General features: G+C 39.3%; 2 protein-coding genes across 2 annotated transcripts in view; one reads left to right on the plus strand and one right to left on the minus strand.

The window, feature by feature from the left end:
* Positions 1–20,997, minus strand: part of LRRTM3 (leucine rich repeat transmembrane neuronal 3) — a gene marked incomplete at both ends in the record, with an annotated part of 111,306 nt that extends 90,309 nt beyond the window's left edge. Inside the window, 2 exon segments of the mRNA XM_081329882.1 lie at positions 19,400–20,967; positions 20,970–20,997. Of these exon segments, the coding sequence (XP_081186008.1) occupies positions 19,400–20,967; positions 20,970–20,997 (1,596 nt within the window).
* The window catches only part of CTNNA3 (catenin alpha 3), a gene marked incomplete at its 5' end in the record, with an annotated part of 847,188 nt that overhangs the window by 323,645 nt on the left and 501,734 nt on the right, over positions 1–21,809 (plus strand). The window lies entirely within an intron of this gene.

Genomic DNA, 21,809 nt, shown 5'->3' on the forward strand with positions numbered 1-21,809 from the left:
TTAGGGGAGGGGTTTTTACTCAGGGACACTTTAAAAGTATCAATCTGCGACACAGTTGCCAGATCCTGTCTAGATTATCCACTGCCAATCATGTTTTAGTAAAAGTTCCTGCTTGGACAGTCCTGTCTCCAAGAGTTCTTCTTTCCTAAGATGTGGATTGGGGTGGGTCCTGACAAGTATAAATTTTGTGTAGCTTGCAAAATGAAACATTTTGAAAGTAAAATATTAATACATCATGGGGAAAATATACCTTATTCCAGGAGTCTTCAAACTTGGCCCTTTTATGACTTGTGGACTTCAACTCCCAGAATTCCTCAGCCAGCATGCCTGGCTGAGGAATTCTGGGAGTTGAAGTCCACAAGTCATAAAAGGGTCATGTTTGAAGACCTGTGCCTTATTCCAATGCCTGCTATACAGCCATTCTTTGTTTAGCAAGTCTCTTGGTTAGCGATCATTGTGTGCATTTAGGACCAATTTCAGATGCATGACAAGAAAAGCCTTCATTGTGAAACTGATTAATATCTGGTCAGTTTTAGCCAGTAAGGAGAGCCAGGTAGAGTTATAATCAACTAATTAGGATCACAGAACTTAGCTCATTAACTATCAATTGGCACTTTATAGTGAAGGGCTGCACTGTGTAGAAAAGCAATATAGGAAGAGAATTGCTTGTTCAAGCAATCTCTCTGCATTGTGAGGGGGACAAAAAAGAGGGGAAAATGTGTCAAGCACAGGACATTATACAGTTATCTGAACGAGACTGCAGCAACTGGTGATATTTGCAGCATCTTTTTCTCTCTGTGCCCTCACTTGTTTGTCTAGCTAGCAACCAGTTTGTTTAATCACAAAGTCCCTGGAATGGATTGTAATCACTAAATGAGAAGAAGCTTACTATTTGCATAATTAACACTGTGAAGACAAAGGGTATTTTTTTTTGAAATTGCACTCCTTTCTACCACTTTCTCATGTTATTCCAACTGTATTCTACTCTAAATATGATTGCCTGTGATTGCCTCAATAGTGATTACTACCTGTCTTCCTCTGCATTAAAGTAAGTGGCATTTAATAATTTCCCCTCCCTTCCCTACAAAAAAACCCAAAATAAAACCAGAAGTATGTACTGTTTGAAATTCAGAACATAATGGCAGCAATAGTTTTGTTTCTTTTTAGGTTTTTATAGGAGAAATTATAGGAGAATTTTATAGGATCCCCACCTCTGTGTTACATGTCTAGCATAGACATGTAAACCTACATTGTTGGATGTAGCTGAGTTAATGGACAGGGTTTTTCTCAGCATTCTGTAAGATAACTGGATGTTATCATTTGTTCTACCTGTTCTATTAAAGAAGGAAAAAAAAAACAAGGAAAGAAGGTTAAAGATGTAAAGAATCTGACATTTCCCAGTGGTGTGATTAAGCTACCTGTCAGCTCTTATTTAGTGGTGCAATTATAAATCATGTATTGGGGGCTGAGAATTATACTGTATTACAGATAGATCATGGCTTACCGCCAGTCACTCAATGACTGAAATTACAACAGACTCAAACAAAAATACTTATAATGTTTCCTCAAAATTATGACTGCTGCACCATTGCCACAGGTACGTGATCACATTTCAAGTGCTTGGCAACCAGCTCACATTTATAATTAGCTGCAGTGTCCCCAGTTACATAAGCATGTTTTGTGATGTTTTTTGCCATTTTCTGACAAAAAATTGACCACTGGATAAGTTGGATTTGAACTTATGACCACATGATTTGCTTAACAATTGCAGTGACTTGCTTAATGACCATTGTGAGAATGGTTGTAAAAACAAGTCTGGTCATACTGGAAATAAGGAGAATCTTCCTGACAGTGAGGACAATCAACCAGCTTACCCCCAGAAATCGTGGGTGCTCCATCACTGGGTTTTTAAGAAGAGACTAGACAATCACCTGTTTGAGATGATAAGGGTTCTCCTGCTTGAGCAGGGGGCTGGACTAGAAGACCTCCAGGGTCCCTTCCAGCTCTATTCTATTCTAAATACTGATGTCTTGACTTATAACTGCAATGGCTTACAACCAAAATTCTGGGTTCAGTTGTGGTTATAATTCATAAATACCTATATTGTCCCTCTGTTTGCTTCTTTCTTGAAAAGGGAACTGAGTGTATTTCAAGAAATAGTTGTGGATGTATAATGTTGGATGGGTGCTTTAATGAGCTTTTATGCACCAAACATCTAAGCATTTTTTATTTATTTATTTATTTATTTTAATCCCATTTATATCCCGCCCTTCTCCGAAGACTCAGGGCGGCTTACAAGCTTAGCAGTAGCCTTCATTCTATGTATATGCCTGCTTGTTAGGGCTTTCACACAAACCCCAAGCGGCATTATTACAAAGTCAGCTTAATTGCCCCCAACAATCTGGGTCCTCATTTTACCTACCTCGGAAGGATGGAAGGCTGAGTCAACCTTGAGCCTGGTGGGATGTGAACCAGCACTAATTGCAGGCAGCTGGTGTTACTTAAGGAGGCATCAGCCCACTGCTCCACCAAGGCTCATTTTAATTAACACCTGAGGCAACATAATTCTGTTCTATATTTTGAAGAAAAAGATGCAGGATTTTAGAGAAGCTGGGTATAGTTATTTGGGGAGGGGTATCTATAGGGTGCCATCAAAATGAAGGTGGCATTCTCAACTGTGCATCAAATTCCACCATTTTATTTTAATGTGCCTCAACATTATTGGTTCTCTGCTTGCAGCTGCCATCTTGACCTCACTGACTTATTTCCCTTCCAAGAGGCTTCTGTACTTAGTCAGGTCTGTGTTTATCATTACAATTAAGCTGCTTTGTAAGATTCTGGCTGAGGAATTCTGGGAGTTGAAGTCCACAAGTCATAAAAGGGCCAAGTTTGAAGACCCCTGCCCTATGTATAGGTGAGAAATGAGTTATTGCATGAAATGAATGCATTAGAATACCGGAAAATAATGAATGTTTATAATACTTTTCTTCCCAAATGCATTCGTTTAGGATCATTCTGTTTACTAGGTCAATAATGGGTTGAAGTAATTTAGAGTTCAGAGTGCTGAATTAGGATAAACATTTAACTGAAGTGATCTTTTCTTTTACATTTTTTTTGCACCTGGATAGAGTTGTTGTAAGTTTTTCAAAGAAACTAGATTTCTTAAATATTCAAGTGGTCACAATTTCTATATAAAAATCTAATGCATGGAAATCACTCTTTATGGACTCGTGGAAGCAAATTAGAAGGATTTTTTTATGTAGTTTCTGACAGGCAATATTTAATTTTAGGTTTAAAAAATGAAATACATAGTTTGTACAAAACATGGCTCCTTGTCTAGTGGCTGTATAGCTCTCATTTCTTTTTCCACAATGTCTGCTATCATTGCTAAATTGTACTTATCTGACTACATTGATGCCTCCAATTCTTTGCTGCCATCATCCAGATCTGGTAGTTCCAGGAGAGAGCTGTATGTGGGGGTTGCGAATGAAGACAATGAGGGATTAAATGGAATCTTCTTGTTGAGTTTGGAGACCCGGCTGAACCCATGCTGCTTCCGGAAGTCCATTATAGAAGGCCTGGTGGAGAGGCCTCTCAGGCCTAGAACGGCCCATTGGAAGTGCATGGATGTCACTTCCAGAAGTCTGTTCTAGGCCTCAGAGGCCTGGAGGTGGTCTCCCAGGCCTACAACAGCCATTGGAAGTGCATGGATGTCACTTCCAGAAGTCCGTTCTAGGCCTCAGAGGCCTGGAGGAGGCCTCCCAGGCCTAGAGGAGCCCACAGGAAGTGTGTGGATGTCACTTCGGGAAGTCCATTCTAGGCCTCGGAGGCCCAGGCCTCCATCCATGCAGAGAACCTGTTGTTTAGGTATTTGAATCCCACTCCTGATCTCCCAAAGTAATCTCTCACTGAGTTTTAAGCAGCTAACCTGTTGGTAACCAGAAAGTGGAAGAGATCCTCTTTATGGATGCCTTCTTTGGGGTGAGCATCCTATTATTGGGGGGAATGGAAGTAGGGGCTGTTTATATGATCTGAGTCCTCCTCTCCTAGCATCATAAGCCATGCCCTATGATGGAATGAATCTTGATGGATTCTTCTAGAAAGAATCTTGATGGGTTACATCAGAGACTGTACAGATAGGTTTGGGCCAGTCACTCTCTCTCAGCCCAACCTTCATCACATGGTTGTTGTTGTGGGGAAAATAGGGAGGAGCAAGGTGTGTTGATTATGTTCACTGCCTTGAGTAATTTATAAAAAATAATAAAGGCAGGATACAAATAAATAGGTAAATAACATTACATTAACAACTTGTTTAACTACATTCTCTGACCCTGACCCTGTATGGTGATATATCCTGCCCTCAGAGGTGAAGCAAAGAGGTCCCAACTTGGCTATGTAGCCTTGCATGGGGGACACAGAGGCCCACACAACCATGGGGCTGGATGCCCCCCTGAGAACACCCCTACCCCCCTGTATTAACAACTGCTAACCACCCCATCTAGGAATTTTTCACCTTTTGACATTTGGATTTTAATATTAATTGTATTGATTATATTGTATCCCACCTAGAGTCCCTCTCTGAGGGAGATTGGTGGTAAGAAATGTGAAATATACAGTAAAATATAAATTTCCACTACAGTGTCTTGCCTTCTGAAATAGCATTTTCTCCTGAAAAAATCTTCTTTCTATCCACGTTTTCTGAAAGTATTACCAATATACTAGTAATAATGGTATCAAAACATTATATAGGAGGAAATCTGATTATAGGTAATGAGTTTATTCTTTGTTTTTAAAACCTTAGAAGCAGAGAATCAGAGGGCTGGAAGTGACCTTGGAGATCTTCTAGTCCAGGGGTCTAGAAGGCCTGCCTGAGGAATTCTGGGAGTTGAAGTCCACAAGTCATAAAAGGGCCAAGTTTGAAGGCCCCTGTTCTAGCCCAAGGCAGGAGTCCTTATTCCATCCTTTTTGCCCCCCACTCTCGCAGTCACACAAGATGCTTAAATATTCTTGAAATTTCCATTGTTTCTTTTAACTGAGGGAGTAGCCAGACTGACCTCAAAGAATCCACTGCCTGTACATTTTAGCAAACCAGTTTTGCTCAGCTCAACAAATTGGGCATTTTGCTGATGAAGAATGGGATGTTTTCTTGTTTTATCATCAGGGCTGTTGCCTAAAAGAATTTGGATGGAGGTGGAACTAGATGCACAGAGGAAACTCAGCAAAAACAAATCAGCAACCATGGCTATTACAGCAGTAATAAAGTCAGTGATGTAGTTTCTCTCCCTCTCCCTCCCTCCCTTTCCTTAATTTTGCCACTATAACAGCAGCTGTAGAATTCCACTTTCTGTCCTAAGGTATTTCCAGGAAGAGAAGAGAATGCATTAGCAATCAAAATTTTCCTATTGTTGTCCAACTGCAAAAGCTGCCTATGCAGCCAGAATTTTTTTTGAAAAAAATCGTGGAAACCTATTCACTGGTTGCAATTGCAAATAGTCTTCCTTCCTGCCCCAAGTCTTCCTGCCAAATATTTGTCGTGCATCTGAAACTAAAGCCCTGGAGTTTCTAGGAATCAGACCGTATGATTCTCACCTTGTCCTTGATCATGTATATAGCTCAATGATTTATCTTTCTTTCTTTATCTTTATTAGACTTATATACCGCCCTTCTAGTAAGGAAAGGTCACTTTCTCTCATTTGGGAGCTTTTTTGAGTTTGGTTATATACCTTCAAAGCATTTACATCTCTTAAGGTAACAGAATTTTCTGGAATCTTAAAAATGATAATCTGCAGGGCTTTCTCTATAATAAGGGCAGCACTAGCTTGGCAATCACTACGAATTCCCAGTTTCACAAGCTTGATTGAAAAGTAAAATGGACATCCCCAAAATAAGGCAATGACAAGCAGCTTCCGTATTGCTGCTAAAAAGCCCTGTGTGGGTATTTCCATGCATGTGATACCATTGGAAAGTGAAGTCAGATTAAAGAAGACTTAATTAATGCCTGGAGCCTTAATCATTACACTACAATGGTTCTCTGTAGTGAACTATATTTAATCCTAATGCCTCAAAGAAAAGGAGATGAAATTATGAGTGAACCACAGATGAAACCAAATCTCAGCTAAATGAAATCAAGCTACCTTTTCCTTTCCAGCACCAACAATAAAAAAGCCTAGGTTTGGCTGAATGTTAAATTTAACCTACCAGTACCATAGGACTACATCAGGACACATAATTGTAATTTTTAAAAGTAAATTTGTAAGCTGTAATATGTTAAAACATAATATTTGTGACTTCTAGAGAAGGAGGGGCGGAGGGAGGGAAAAGAAAGGCCATAATATTATAATTGAATGGAAATATTTATGGTTTAGTTAAAAAAAATAAAAGCAGAAGTGGCATGTACAATACTGTACAGTAAGTAATAAGAAAGCCATGACAGTTGAAATACAGTTCATAGTATTAACCAAAATCAATTTACCTAGGAATAGAAATGGCTTTTTATACCTTATCACAGATAGATTCTTTTGCAAGGACAAATAATGTATGTGGCAAAATATCTTCTGAATTACTGTCAAATATGTCGCCTTTATTTTTTTTTATTTAAAAAGTTTTACAATACATTTTGACTTTAATCCCCCCCTCCCCCACCCCTATCCAACCCTCCCTATCCCTCTCCCCCACTCCCTCCTCCCCCCCCCCGACTTCCCAGAGCTAAATACAGGGCATAAAATCGAAAAACAAACATAAACACCCCTATGTTATCAACAATAAACTATAAATTCTATCTCTCTCTAGCTCATATAAAATGAGCACAAACAATATTAATATTACAAATAAAGTAGAAAAGAAAAAGAGGAAAACAGAAAAGGAGCTTTACTCAAAATAAATTTTCTTAATCCCAGTCCTTATTCATATTAATTTCAAAAAAAAAGAAAAGAAAAAAAACTTTCACCTGCTATTTGCATTCTCCCACCTTTCTCTAATTTCCAAACAAATTCTCAGTTACGCGCCAAAAGCGCCTATCTCTGTTAATCTTAATAATCTCCGACCAAACTAAACTATGATCAAAAATAGTTCTTGCATGTATCACGCCAAATGTCTCGCAGTTCCAAATCATCCTTAAGTTCAAATAAAAGTTCAAATAAAAAGAGTATATAAAAAAAAGATTTAGGCAATCTCTAAGACAACTTGTTGTTAATTAGGAGCTTACATACCCATTCTTAGTTCAACACATACTTTAAGTCCATAACCCTAATATACTTTTCTAGCAAGCAAATAACATCAATCTTAAATTGTGTAAAATATTAAAAAAAAACTTTCTTTCTCCTCTATAATAATTTTAGTCCATTGACATTCTAATCTAAAAATTTAATCAGCAATCTTAACGCCCCAAAACTTTTGGAGCACCTCTGTCATGACCCCCAAAACATTCCGAAGAGCTTTAGAAGTTTTAGCCGCCATCTTCCCCCACTTTCACTTATTACGCACTTTCACTTTAAAGCTATAAAATCCATTGAGCTAGAGAGTAAAAATAAAGAGTCCACTTCACCTTGACCTCCTGTACCGCTCTGCCTGCATCTTGATAATCAAAAGTATTTCCTTTTGGCAGGGGTGGTTGCTAACGCCTGGCTCTGCTCCAAAAATCCCAGAGCAGAGGCACTGCGCAGCTCGGAGCAACCCAGGCTTCGGGGGGGCTCATCCTTCAGCCGCCCAAGCTCTCAGCTCAGGCGGTGCGGAGAGCTCAACCCCTACCTGGGGCCTCACCCCCTCCTCTTCTCCCGAGGAGGGGGCTTCAAATCCATCTAAACAGCTGATCGACGCTGTTTACGATGGAAAAACACAGCTGCGGAGCGGGCAGCCCAAAAACGGCTGTCTTTCAGCGTCGCGTCGCCACCGGAAGTCCGCCTTTATTTTTAAAATTCTATTGATATGCCTAGTAATAGCCATTTCATTCATTTTAAGAGGTGAAAATATGAATCATTTATCCATTTATACTCTCCTCCTTGGAGAAAATAGCCCTCCCCCTCAAGAGTTACTTTCTCATTCGTATATATTTATAAGATCTGTATCCTGCCCACTTCCAGTGACTGTGCTAAGTCTCATTTCATGTTTGAGTAAACTTTCTTAGACTCGAGATTAATAAATAATATTAGGTGCAAGTTTAACGTAAAAATGATATTTTTTCTATGAAAACATTTTTTGTGTCCTGCTCTCATCCTCAAAGTAGATAATGCCTTGACAACTCATGATTTAATCAGTATTTGGTTGAATTGCATTATTTTTTTAAAAAAATATTAAATTTATATTCCCCCCCAATAAGCAGCTCTAGGTGGCTTACAGATCATAAACAGATATATGGAAAAGCAGTTACAATATTAAAAATAAGCAAATTTAAAAAAAATAAAAACTCAATAGTATGCTTTACATGGAACAACTTTTGATATAGCCTAAAAGGTGTAGTTGGCCCAAAATATGGCAACTAGAGTGTTGAGGGGACAATCTTATAACATCACTACTGCACTGGTTACCAAAGGACTTCTAGACCCAATTCATAGGACTTGTGGTGACGCAGTGGTTAGTATTGCAGACTAATTCTGCCCCTAGCCAGGAGTTCAATCCTGACCATCTCAAGGTTGATTCAGCCTTCCATCCTTCTGAGGTTGTTAAAATGAGGAGCCAGATTGTTGCGGGCAATGGCAGAGGTCCCCAACCTTGGCAACTTTAAGACTTGTGGACTTCAACGTCCAGAATTCCTCAGCCAGCTTTGCTGGCTGAAGAATTCTGGGAGTTGAAATCCACAAAACTTAAAGTTGCCAAGGTTGGAGACCCCTGCAATATGGCATTACCACTGGGATATATCAGGTATGGCCTTGCTGAAGTTGAATCTGCCCACCCAGTAAGAATGTTGTGAAAAGGCTTGCCCAAAGTATCTACTGTGCTTTGAGGATTGAGGGTGCGTATTTAGAGAAAACTGAGGATATCAAATAAACTTGACCTTGGTAAGACCTTTTTCATTATAAGGACCAATCTGAGCTCCCAGTTACTAAATAAGTTGTGTTATGTACATACAGTATCAAGACTGTATGTCTGGCAATTGACGTGTTGAGAAGTCACATTATCTCTTCTCAAATGTTCAGTTCAGTGAATTATTAAGAATACTAATCAATTTATTCTTTAAACCTATCATTAATGCTTAACTCAAACTTAGATAATTTGTATCCAACATATTTAATATAGCTAGCCAGATCTACCCCACTGACTAGAGAGAGTTGGCAAGCTTTATATATAATTTATTTTAAAGCCAGTCTGTACTGTAGCTTATAAAACTCTCCTTGTGAAGCATCTGGTAGGCCACAGAACATCATTTAATTAGTTTGCTTCATCTTGAGAGGTCATCTTCAGATGTTAAACCCCTGTAATGTTCACAACAAAAGAAAAGTCTCAGAGAGGAAGGAATGGAGCATAGGCTCCTTTTGAACTATTCATACTTGCGATAATCAGGTTCACAAGTGATATAAAAACTCACAGAAATCTTAATTACAATGTACAATAAAAGTACTCTTCCAAAAGACTGAGGAAACGTAAACATAATTGATTAATAAAAAAGACAATTCAAATAAATGAGCAAAACACGAACAGCAAACCCCCAAAAATGTCTGAGTATGTTTTTAATTCATCAACAGACTTTCATTAAATTTTGTGCTTGGATGGCTTCATTTACAGCAGTGATTCTCAACTTTGGCAATGTTAAGATGTATGCACTTCAACTCCCAGAATCCCTCAGCCAGCAACTTCAATTCTGGGATTTTAAGTCCACATATCTAGAGTTAGAATAATTTAGAAAATGATTATTTTTTTAGATGTAGCAAAACTAACCTTAAGCACCTTGATTAAATGAACTGGGATATAGCTGATGTACAGTAAATTAGACTTTCTTTATTGGAGAACATAGAAAAGTAGATTTTGTTGCAAATCAAGGAGTGGGGGGAACATACTAGCTGAGACTCAGTGCCATACATCCTCACAATAGTAGATCATTTGTTGTTCTTACATTAGAATAATATCAGAAAGGACAAGAACTTTTACATGGCATTTATTAAAATTAATACATCCAAAGCATATTTCTTATGTTACTTGCTTTACGACTCTACTTTCCACTCTCTTTTGCATGGCATATCCATACATAACTAAATAAAGCTTTGTTTATTCATTTAAGAAAGAGTTAAAAAAACACTGATCATGACCTTAAGGGTCCCTTCTGTTTGGCTTGAAGAAGTCCTCAAATAATAGATTACAGAAATTGTGGTGTAAACAACATTAAAAGCCAGAAGTGACAGGTGACAAAAATTCAAATGGGTCATTCTGTGAATGAGACTGGAGGAGAAAGTCAATAGAAATGATGGAGAAGATTAGTGAGTATGCTAAGAGAATCAGTGAGAATGGTGACCTCCACTATTGTTGAGAAGAAGAGGTGAGAGAGGTGAAGGAAAGAACGATGTTGTCCTCATTATTATTAGAGAGGCAACTCAGACTTAGTAGCAGTGCTATTTGGGAACTGCGTGTTGGTGATAAATGGAAGGATCCCAACTTATAGGTGGGAGAATATATGTGGGGAGGGCGGGAAAAAAAAACCATTTTAAGTAGGATACAGTATTTTATTCCAGAAAGCCCCAAAGGAAAATTGTAAGGGAGGGTTCCTTCAAGAGACGTTGGACAACCATTTTTTTAAAAAAATATACATACCATGATTCCCTCCCTCAAATTGACATGGATAGTTTCCCAGTGTTGTGATTCAGGGTCAGCCTGTGGGTTCGGCAGTTGGGTCGGACGACTCAGAGGAGGAGGAGGAGGGGGGTGTTGAAGAGCTTGCTGAGGGGGTTGGACAGCTTGATGAGAGCCCTCAGCCAGGCCCCTCTCACCTGGTCATGACACAGACCCAGCTGTGTGAGCCTGACAGCGTGGATGAAGATGACCCACAGCTGGCACTGTTCAAGGACGCCCGACGCAGGAGGCAGTCAATCAGGAGTAAACAGAGGAAGGCAATGGGGCACCTCAGAAGGAGGCAGAGAGAAGCCACACCCTGAACTGTATAAAAGGGGGAATGCGTGGGAGGGCTGGTTTGCTGAAGGCAACCGCTTGAAAAGCTCCTGTTTCTTGGTTCGTGTCTTGTTCTATTTGTTTTTGTATCAATAAATTTGGCAGGCGTAATTCCAGCCTCTTGCCTTCTTGTAAAAGGGGTTGTCCCTGCCTTTTCTGCAGGGCCGGTAGCAGGCTGGTACAGAACACCCTGATCCAGCCATTTACAAACACCCAAGCTGGCCACTTTTTTTCAGGAAGGACGTGGATCATGTCCACTCTACGACAGATGATCGATCATTTCCTCAATTTCAGTTAGCTTAAATCCCAGATAACAACTGAAGTCCACGTTTTGCTCATTATGATGGATTCGGTTTGATCATCCCAACCATTGTTCTAAAAAAGGATCTGTATACCTTCATCACAGGATGTAAAATTAAAATGTAAATGCGGAAGCTTAGATTTAAAAGGCCTTTAAAAGGAAAGGGTTCAGAAAGCATAATAAATGAGTTACAACTATTATTCTGTTTGCCAAAAAAATGAAAGCACAGAGAGGAGGTGTTTAATTGGGTAGTGCCTCTGTTTGCTGAATGTATAGAAACATAGAAAACTAACATCAGAAAAAGACCTAATGGTCCATTGAGTCTGTCTTTTGAGTTCTTATTTCATTTTTTGTCAAATGATGGACATGTGTTTATCCCAAGCATATTTAAACTCAGTTACTAATAATTGACTCTCTACCTCAGGGGTCTTCAAACTTGGCAACTTTAAGACTTGTGGACTTCAACTCCCAGAATTCCTCAGCCAGCCCTTTAAGACTTGTGGACTTCAACTGGCTGGCTGAGGAAGTCTGGGAGTTGTAGTCCACAAGTCTTAAAGTTGCCAAGTTTGAAGCCCCCTGCTCTACCTCCACTGGAAGTTGGTTTCAAGCTTTTACTGCTCCTTCTGTGAACTAATACTTTCTAACATTACTTTGGAACTTCCCCTCCTGTCAGTTTGAGGTTATGCCCCAGTGTTCTTGATTTTTGTTTAATATTGAAAATACTGCCTTCTAGAACGTTATTCATACCCTTAATATCTTTCAAGGTTTCAATCATGTCTCCCCTTTCTTTTCTGTCCTTCAGGTTGTACATATTCAATTATTCCAATCTCCCCTGAGATGTTTTGTTCCTCAGACCTTGCACCATTTTTGTGTCCATCTCTGGTCTCACTCAATCCTATCAGTATCTTTTTTAAAGAGAGCTTTCCAGAACTAAACACTGCATTTCCAATGGGGTATGACTAAAATTCTACATAGTGGGATTAGGACCTCCTTTTTCCTCCTGGTGATCCCTCTAATGATGCATCCCAGAATTTTGTTTGCCTTCACAGCTGCCTGGCTACACTATTTGCTCATTCTGCAGTCATCTGCTAAGAACACACCTAAATCCCTTTCTTCGGTTGTTCTGTCCAACACTGTATTCCCAATACTGCACCTTGCCAGAGAATACTTTTCCTTAAGTGCATGTTCTTACACTTAGAAACATTGAATTGCAGTTTCCACATTTTTGACCAATTCTCCAGTATTCCATGTTACGAGTACACCCAGGAATGTCAATTCTATTACATACCTTTGTGTCATCAGCAAAAAAAAAATAAACCTTACCTAGCAATCCTTCTGTTACATCACTTACAAACACATTGAACAGAATAGGACTTAGGACTGAGCCTTATGGTACACTGTGGTTTGTCTCTGTTCAAACGGTGCCCCATTAGTAATCACACATTGGGATCTGTCTCTGAGACAACTTCTTATCCTTTGAACCACTCAGTAGTTAAGCCCTGGGCTGTACAACTTTTTAATGAGCTTATATATGGAACAGTATCATATGCTTTGCTAAAATCAAGATCAGCTATGTCTACAACATCACTTTTGTCCAAAACATTTGTGACATAGTTAAAAAAGTCAATCAGATTAGTTTGACATGATCTGTCCCCGTTAAAGCCATGCTGTTTTGAGTCCATCAGGTTGTGTGCTTTTAAATGTTTGCTAATCTCTTTTTTCAGGAGCAATTCCATTAACTTTGCTACTACACATGTTAAGCTCACTGGCCTATAGTTATACCTATAGTATATTGAGTGGTCCATGCCTGCAGAAAAAATGAGAAACATTGGATAAATACTTAGTATATGTTTACAATGTCTGAAAGACAAATATGAGAACTCCAGATATCATACATTTTGCTGAGACGAGTCCAGCTTTTTGACTTCTGATTTTGTTTCTGAATGCTATGCCGTGCTGTGCTTTTTTGGCTTATTATTTTGCTGGCTCAGTAAGTGGACCATGTTTTGCTGTAGTGGTTAAGACACCAGGCTAGAAACTGGGAGATGGTGAGTTCTAGTCCTTCCTTAGGCATGAAAGCTGGTTGGATGACTCTGGGCTACTCACTCTCTCTCAGCCCAACTCTCACTCACAGGATTGTTGTGAAGAACATAAGAGGAAGGCGGAGTATTAGGTATGTTCACCACTTTGAGTTGTTTATAAAAATAATAAAGACATGATAAATCTGAAAAAGTGAGGGTCATAACTTTCAGATTATGCCAAATATCAAGCCTCTAATAAAAATGGGTTAATAACAGGTGTGTCTACAGTTTTTAAAGAGGATTTTACCTCTTTGGTGCCCTAATTTAGTTTACACCTCTACTATATGTTGTTGAAGCAATGGGTGGAAGAAAATGAGATGACTCAAACTTATAATTTCCGAAGGGGAACAAAGCAGCAACCAAAGTATAAATTGGTCGTCATCTGCTTTATTTAATATTGCCACTGGATGTCACTACTTTTCTGTGAAAATTTGGTTGCTAGAATATTTATCTAAATATGTGTACCTATCATAAAGATCACTAGTGAATTATATTAGAGTTAGTATAAAATAACTATCCCAAGCACTTGTTTTGGAGACTATTTGAATACTGTATATATTTGCCTTTAGTTTTAAGTTTAGTTTACTAATTGAAAATAATTCATTAAAGCTATCCATAATAACTATTTGGGAATAGCAATGCTCACATTGATATTTTCACTCATATGACTGCTGTGTACTGGGGTATATATGGAATATTTTAGTTTACAGTCTAGTGTGTACTACCTAATTCACACTTTCTAAACTCTTTCTTCTCTTCATCTGGATCATTGTTGATGCCTGGTGATTGCATGGATTAATCCACACAGTTTTCTTGGCAATATTTTGGCAAGTGGTGTTGCCATTGCCTCCTCCTTAGGGCTGAGAGAAAGTGACTGGCCAAAGTCACCCAGCTGACTTCATGCCTAAGATGGGACTTGAACTCACTTTATCTCGGTTTATAACCTGGTGTCTTTAATCACTTCATCAAACTGGCTCTCTAAACCTGTATAGAAATGGAAATGATTTCCAGAGAGCATTTCCTTTTCTCTGAAAACTGAATCGATTTCTTCAAGTAAGAACATGTATGCAATTGAGAAACATGTATACTTTTTCTGCTATATGAGTTAAGTCAATCTTTCAATGATGTGGTGGTAGTTAAATCCCAGCGACCTCTACTATTGCCACAAAACAGTTTGCAGACATTGTGGTAATCTAGTTTCAGCAGGACAGGGAATGAAAGAGCAATGTTGTTCATTCTTCCTTTCTGTCTCCTGGCCTGGGGCTGGAGACTGGAAAATTCTTGCAATTTGCATATCTAAAACCTGTTATAATCTGGCAGTAGCATCGCTCCCAACACTTCCTTTTATTGTTGTTCTAGCAATGTTAAATTACAATCTTGGGGAGATTCTAAGTTATTTTTTATAGAATTGGGGATGGGGTATCCAAGATCAGATTTTCTCCTCCTTGAGCAGACCACTTGTGGAGATGCAGATCCAATCTATCCGGTGGGCCAAGTAGGAACGAAAGAGTGAAGGGCTAAAAGACATGTGGGAGCTCATGGAAGAGTTAAAGGAATGGGATTTCTAGCTAGTTTACATCCTAAGGCATTTAAGACTGGAGCTTTGTTCATGTTTTATAAGTAGTAGCCCTGGAGTAGCTTTGGCTTCTAGTTGAATAAAATTTGGGCCAATTATTCCTCTTAAAAATAGAGCTATGTAGAATCACATGAAGAGGAAGATATTTCTATACCGTTCTATGAAGTCAACTGAGATTCCATTAATTTCCTAATTTACAAATATCTTTTGGTCCTTAGAGTAAAAAATTGACAATTAAATCCATGCAACATATATGTTTTGCCCTAGCTCAAGAGGCCTCTCCAGGCAATTTTAGATCCTTGTATGACTTAGCTCCTCTTTCCTAACAGTCTACTGTTGGGAGAGACAGAGAGAGAATGGGGTGTGTGAGAAAAAGGTGCATCAGAAGTTGGAAATGGGGGAAAGACTAACTCTGGCTTCTCATTTCACTCAGCACTTAGTTCTCCTTTTGGCATCAATGGTGGTATTCCCATTGCTGAAGGGGGCAAGGGGTAAAATGGACAGAGTGTCAGTTGCATCATCACATTGGTCTTCTTGACTTTTTTTTAACCATATTTTGCGATTTCTCTATTTGTAAATCATATTCTTGGAATGCTATGGAATGCAATTTCCTTGACATTTTACTTGAGAGAGTTTGGAGGTTTGGCTAATATGTTGTTCAAATATTTGTCCTTACTAATTATGAATCAGACACACTAAGTACATCAGACTAGGAAAAAAAACTCCACGAAAAGGAGAAAATAAATGATTGAAGCAATGGCCTATTATCTTCATCAAGTGTGAAGATTTTTGAACCTATACAGTGAGTGGGATGAGGAAAACTTCTCGGTAGAGCCCATAACAGACTTTATCAGTCCAAGCAGTATTGGGTCTAGTCAATTACCCTTTAATTTTCATTTAATCTGCATTAATTCTAGATTGATAATGAGTTATGTATAAGTTTTGTCTCTACTTGGCAATTGATACCTTGAAGACTTTGAAATAGATTTATATCTGTTTATAATTTCCTTTTTCTTCTGAACTTATTAGTTCTATTCCCCTTTAAAAAAAATCCATTTGTTTGCTGAAGTCTGATCTTAGTGAATTTGTTATGAAAGTATTTCTCTATTTCAGTGTTTCTCAATCTTAGTGACTTTAAGATGTGTGGACTTCAATCCCAGAAAGCCTGGCTGGGGAATTTTGGGAGTTTAACTCTAGTAGTATTAAAGTCAACAAGGTTGAGAAACATTGCTGTATCTTAATTTTTCTCCTGCCATTAACAATATATATAATAACATATCTTGTGTAGGGTGTTCCCCTACAAATTTACATACGTGCATTGAAACCACTACATGTCAACCAAAATGTGTTTGCCCGTAGCCTTTGGTTGCCATATTTGTGATTTTCCAATCTTTCAGTGAACCAGTTTTTCCCATGAGGAAAGAATGACTTTGTAATAATGCTTGTATCTGCCAAAATATAACTGATGTGTGTCCACCATCCCCAGTAATGAGCCAGGAGAACTTTAATTACATTTTAATAAATACCGGGTGATGTTGTGCAAAACAGTTCAAGATTCCCAGATATTACTTAGCTTGATACAAGAGGGTTTGAGGTGCAGTTCTCCATCTCCCTGTGTCAAGCAGTTACCTGCCAGAGTCCCTTCTCGTGCCTACTATGAAAGCTATATGAAAGAGAGCTGTGTTCATCTTGGCAAGACACAGTATGGAAACCATTGGTTACTTTTTGCCTGCTACACAACATAATGAATTAAAGCATTATCTTCAGGTTTTTGCACCTGGATCCAATTTTATTAAATGTTGTTTGTTTTAAAAATTCTGTAGATCGAGTTTATTGGCACGGTTTGGTAGAAGCTGCACAAACAGCCAGCAGTTTCTTTTTAAGAGAGCTGTAGCCATAATAACACACTCATCTGCATATCTAAATAGTCTGCAAGAAGTCCTTCCAGTAAAAATACTGTTAATTGACTTTCTACCTGCCTGGGTATTATTTTTCCCCATATTAATTCTGCCTTGTTAGGATGAAGAGCTATTAACATTAATATTCCACTCTGACATTGTTCTCATCAGTTTTCTTTTAAAAATCCCTCCCACCTCTGACAACTTCTCAAACGGCACATTATTCTCCACTGATTTTTCTGCACAGGAGTCTACAGGCCTATTCCAATGAGGTGTTTCCTTCAAAAATATACTGTATTCAAAGTCACTACCCACATTTGCTTTTCAGCATAAAGGAAAACATAAAGACTTGGGAAAAAATATTGCCATGTTTTCATATCAAAATAATCTCTGCCAAGTATGCTGAAGTATGCAATTAATGCAAATCAAAGAGTCAAAAGCTAGCAGAATATTTTTAGTGCATCACTCTTGATACTATTCTCATTACAGTATTTTACATTTTGAATAAAAATGGCTAGTGCTATTACCATTGATTCATACAGGGTACATAGATATATTTAGTGTTCCAGATTTTTACAGTAAGCCAAGGTGAATATATACATTTAGTTACATGTTGATCCTCTGATGACACACTATATATTTATGGTTCTGTTATATGTATTTCAGAAAGGTTATAAAAATATTAGAAAATCACATGTGTTGTATAAAGTGATCTATGCATATTTGGTCAATTTGGCTGAATTATTTGATTCTAAGATTTCAATGAATGTATGTTCCATATTATGAAGGAGACTCATTTCCTTTCCAGTTTTTCTCATTTTTAAAAAATGCCATTTTATTACCTGAAATGTTCACATTGCTGGAACATTTTGAGTGATTTTATTTATTTTTCCCAGAAAAAGAAGAGATGGCTAGGAGAATATGGATGCTTTTTTTCCTCTAGATTGCTGCAGTGCATCTGCTTTATAGAACCCCCCCCCCCTTCTCCCAAGTGGTCAGAAATGGGCAGCGTACGAAGCTAAATCAAGTTATGCAATAGAAGTAGTGAAGTTCTTTACCACCTATTATAAACAAAACTATTTCTGCAAGGGACTCATTGACCGTAATTTGTAAGAAAATGTCAAGAGGAGATATTAGTGCATTATATATTCTCAGAACAATATGAGATGGATTCCCTGAATTATCAGTGCCCATCATGATTCCCATTACAAATATATTGAAAGACAAATAAAACACATCTATAAAATGCAATTCAGCATTGATTGATCCCTTCCTCCTATGCCTTGCCTATTGATCCCTTGACTTTTCCTAAAGAGAATCCTTCAGATGTGCTTTCCCTTAGATTGGCAAGGGTCCAGTTTCCCTGCAAGCTCTCCCTGTTGCTGTGCTGTATTTAAAATGTAGCTCTCATCAGCTTTCTAAATACCCAAAATGGCACATTGCATAATGAAACACCACCAAAGACAACGTTGCATTTTTGAAGGAAGAAAAATGACAGATTTAAGGACTCCATCGTCAATCACATTAATGTCTTTGACACAGATGAAAACAGAATATCTAATGAGCCACTGAGCTACTGAGCAAGTCTATGCCGGAAGTGGCTGTAGCCGTTGCAACTGTACATTACAGCCTCCTCTAATTGCTTTAGTAAGGAATTTGGACCCCCTTGTTTAATGAATGCCTTTTTGACTATTTTCTGAAAGGCAAACGGGCTTTGAGAAGGGAGACACACTAGCATCTTTGATTTAAAACCACACAGACAGTTTTCAATTAGAACTTATCAGTTCTGCAAACTGTATTGTGCTAGAGCTGCACAATGAATCTTGCCCTGTTCCACCCCTTCTTTTATTCCTTATGAAATGTATGATTCCCACCCCTCTTCGTTCAGCCCACCGATTCCCCTTTCTCCCACCCTGGATGGCTCTGGAGACTGCTTTAAAACCAGGCTTCTTAGATACTTTGCACTAGAGAGAAATCAAGCATTCTCCCAGGGTGATGCCTGCACCATCATAAGCCAAAGCAAGTCCTGAAGCTACAGCACACCTGGCATTTATAGATTGCCCTTGAAGCATGTTGTGAATTTCAGCACTCTGTTTACTTTTGCACCATTTTTTCCCATCCTTATCTTTGCAAATCCAGACCCTTCCGTGTTTGAATGGAAAACAACCCAGCACTGCAGATGTATTAGGTGTGTAAGAAAAGTTTTCTGTCAGTGGGTAAAACAGTCAAACAGATTAAAATGGGTAAAGTGGCATCACAACAGAGGCTGGGCGAACCTGAGCTCGGATTTCACATGGTTCCTTGTGAAGGGAGAAAAGCTTTTTTTTTTGAAAAAGCATAAGGGAAAGGCTGACCTGCACTGACCGGAGGACACCTGATATGACAGATTGTACCTGAAAAGTAAAAGAAGTTCAACCCAAACGGTGTTTAAAAATATGAGAGCGGTTCCTACCTCACATTCCCTGGAGCCTCCCTTGCTGTATGAACAAGGTCCCGTCCCGTTCAGCAACATCTCGCTGGTCTCGCTGTTGGTGGGCTTATAGTCAACATAAAATTCCTGGGTGGTGGGAGTCATCTGTTTCAGCGACTGTCGTTTCTTTTTCCTGTGCCGTCGCATTAGGGAGCGTTGCTGCAATTGCTTCATGCTGGCAGGGTAGCGTTTCCAGGACACGTAGATGACCAGCAGAATCACAAGCACGGACAAGAAGAGAGCCACACTCCCAGCAATGATTTTGTGGAAGGAGATCTGCTGGGTGCTGTGCTCGGGCATGGAGCTGGCCTCAGGGGCCCCTGTGGTGGGGGGCAGGGGGGGCTGGCTGTCGTGCTTAGGCCGGATGACCTTTGGTTTAAAGGTGGGCTTGGGGGGAGCCTGGGGCAAGTCAAACCTTTCTGTAGTACTTTTGCCACAGATGCTATAATTTTTCACTGCATCTATAACATTCACCCCTTGCAGTTCTTTGGGGCTGGCACAAATAATTGTATTTTCCCTCAGCCCTTTGAAACTTTTAAGCCAGTTTACCAGGGAACAAATGTTTCTGCTGCATTCCCATATATTCCCAGCAAGGCTGATGTCATTCAGAGATATCCAGGAATCCAAAATCTCTTGGCCAATAAATGTGAGCTTGTTAGAATCCAGGTTGAGGCGTTGCAAATTGGGCACACACTGGAAAACACTTGGTCCACTAAAAGCTTCTATTTCATTTCCAGATAAATCAAGTCTTTGTAATGAGCTCCACGTCCAAGACATGGTTTGTCCTATAACACTAATTTTATTCCACTGTAAGTAAAGGTTCTGTAGGCTGACCAGCCTTGGAAAAAGTGCCAAGTTAAGCTTAGAAAATTGATTGTGCTCCAGGTGCAGCTCTTTCAGCCTGATCATGCCAGCAAAGACATTCCTTGCTAGGCTTCGGATCCTGTTGTAACCCAGGTCTAAGAGTTCCAGGTTCCTACAGTCCTGGAAAATCCGGACTGGGATAGTTCTCAGGGAATTGGACCTCAGGTGTAAACTCAGCAGCTTCCTTAAGCCTCTGAATTGTTCTGCTCCCAGGGAATGCAGCTGATTGTAGGAGAGATCCAAATTTCGGAGGTTTGTTACTGGTCTGAAGGTGTTATTAAGAAAAAAAGCAATTCTGTTGGAACTCAGAATTAACTCTTTCAGCCTGCGTATTCCATTGAAAGCATTTTCATCAATACTGCCGATATGATTGTGGTCTAAGTAGAGCCAGGTAAGTTGATTAAGACCTTTAAATTGGTTGTATTTTAGTTTTTGAAGACTGTTATATCGCAAGGACAAACCTAAACAACCAGCTGATATACTGGAGGGTATCTCTTGTAATTTCTGGGACTCACAATATACCATTTTGCCTTCACACCTACAGCCCTTAGGGCATCCTCGTTCAGCAGACGAAAGCATTGTCAGTAATACAGTGGGAGCTATTACCAGGGCTACTGCTGATCCGCTCAGTAGCCTAAATACATTGAAACCTGCAAACAGAAATAACTTAGAAAAGTTATCCCCCCAAAAAAACAGTCCAAATATTTGTCAGTCATGCTCAGAAATGCTACGACAATAAAGAGGAATCCCGCCTCCCCGCAGAAGAAGTACTTTGCAAGCAGTTTTATTTTATTTTCCCCCCCACATAGCCCCACTGTGCTATTTTAAGGTGACAAATCTAATAAAGATAAAGAACCTGTGAAAGCCAGACAGAGTCAAACTGAATCACACACTGAAATGTATCTCCAGTCGTAGCTTGCAGAGGCCAATCTACAGAGTGATTAATACAGAAGCATTGCAGGGATAGCTGTAGGCTTACTAGAATGGAATAAAACAGAAACATACCCATCCTTTGTGTTTTCAAAGGTCGTCCTTTAGCTCTTTTGCTTTTTCCTAGGGGCCACAAACATGACAGCCCCTGTCTGCTGTTCTTTGGTGAGTCAAGGCTTTCTGACACCCAGGAAGCAAAATTGGACCCCCTGGGAAATGGACCAATTTTGGATCCTTATCCTTTGCCAGGCATGCAGAACATCCCAGGAACGTATAAATCCCAACCCAGCATTTGCAGCAGCAGAAAGTCAAGTTCTTCCTAGGTGGTAAGGTCTTCATGGATGATGTGGTTTAGAATCTTTACATTGTAGACTTGGCTTCTTTATAATCTCCCCTTGCAAAGCCTGAGAGGTCCTTGCAAGTGACGCTCAGCTGTCTGAATTCACCCATCAGTATTCCACTGGGTAGTAGTTTTCATAGTCTGCACCCTCAGTCTGGCTAAGGAAGCTGCGTTGAAGCAGAGAAGCCAGGATGACCCGGTACAATGAACAAGCACTGTTCACTTCTGCATCCTGTCACTCTGAAAGCTTCTCCGACT

This window comes from Vipera berus (assembly GCF_964194415.1).
Source record: "Vipera berus genome assembly, chromosome: 5".
Lineage (NCBI taxonomy): Eukaryota > Metazoa > Chordata > Lepidosauria > Squamata > Viperidae > Vipera > Vipera berus.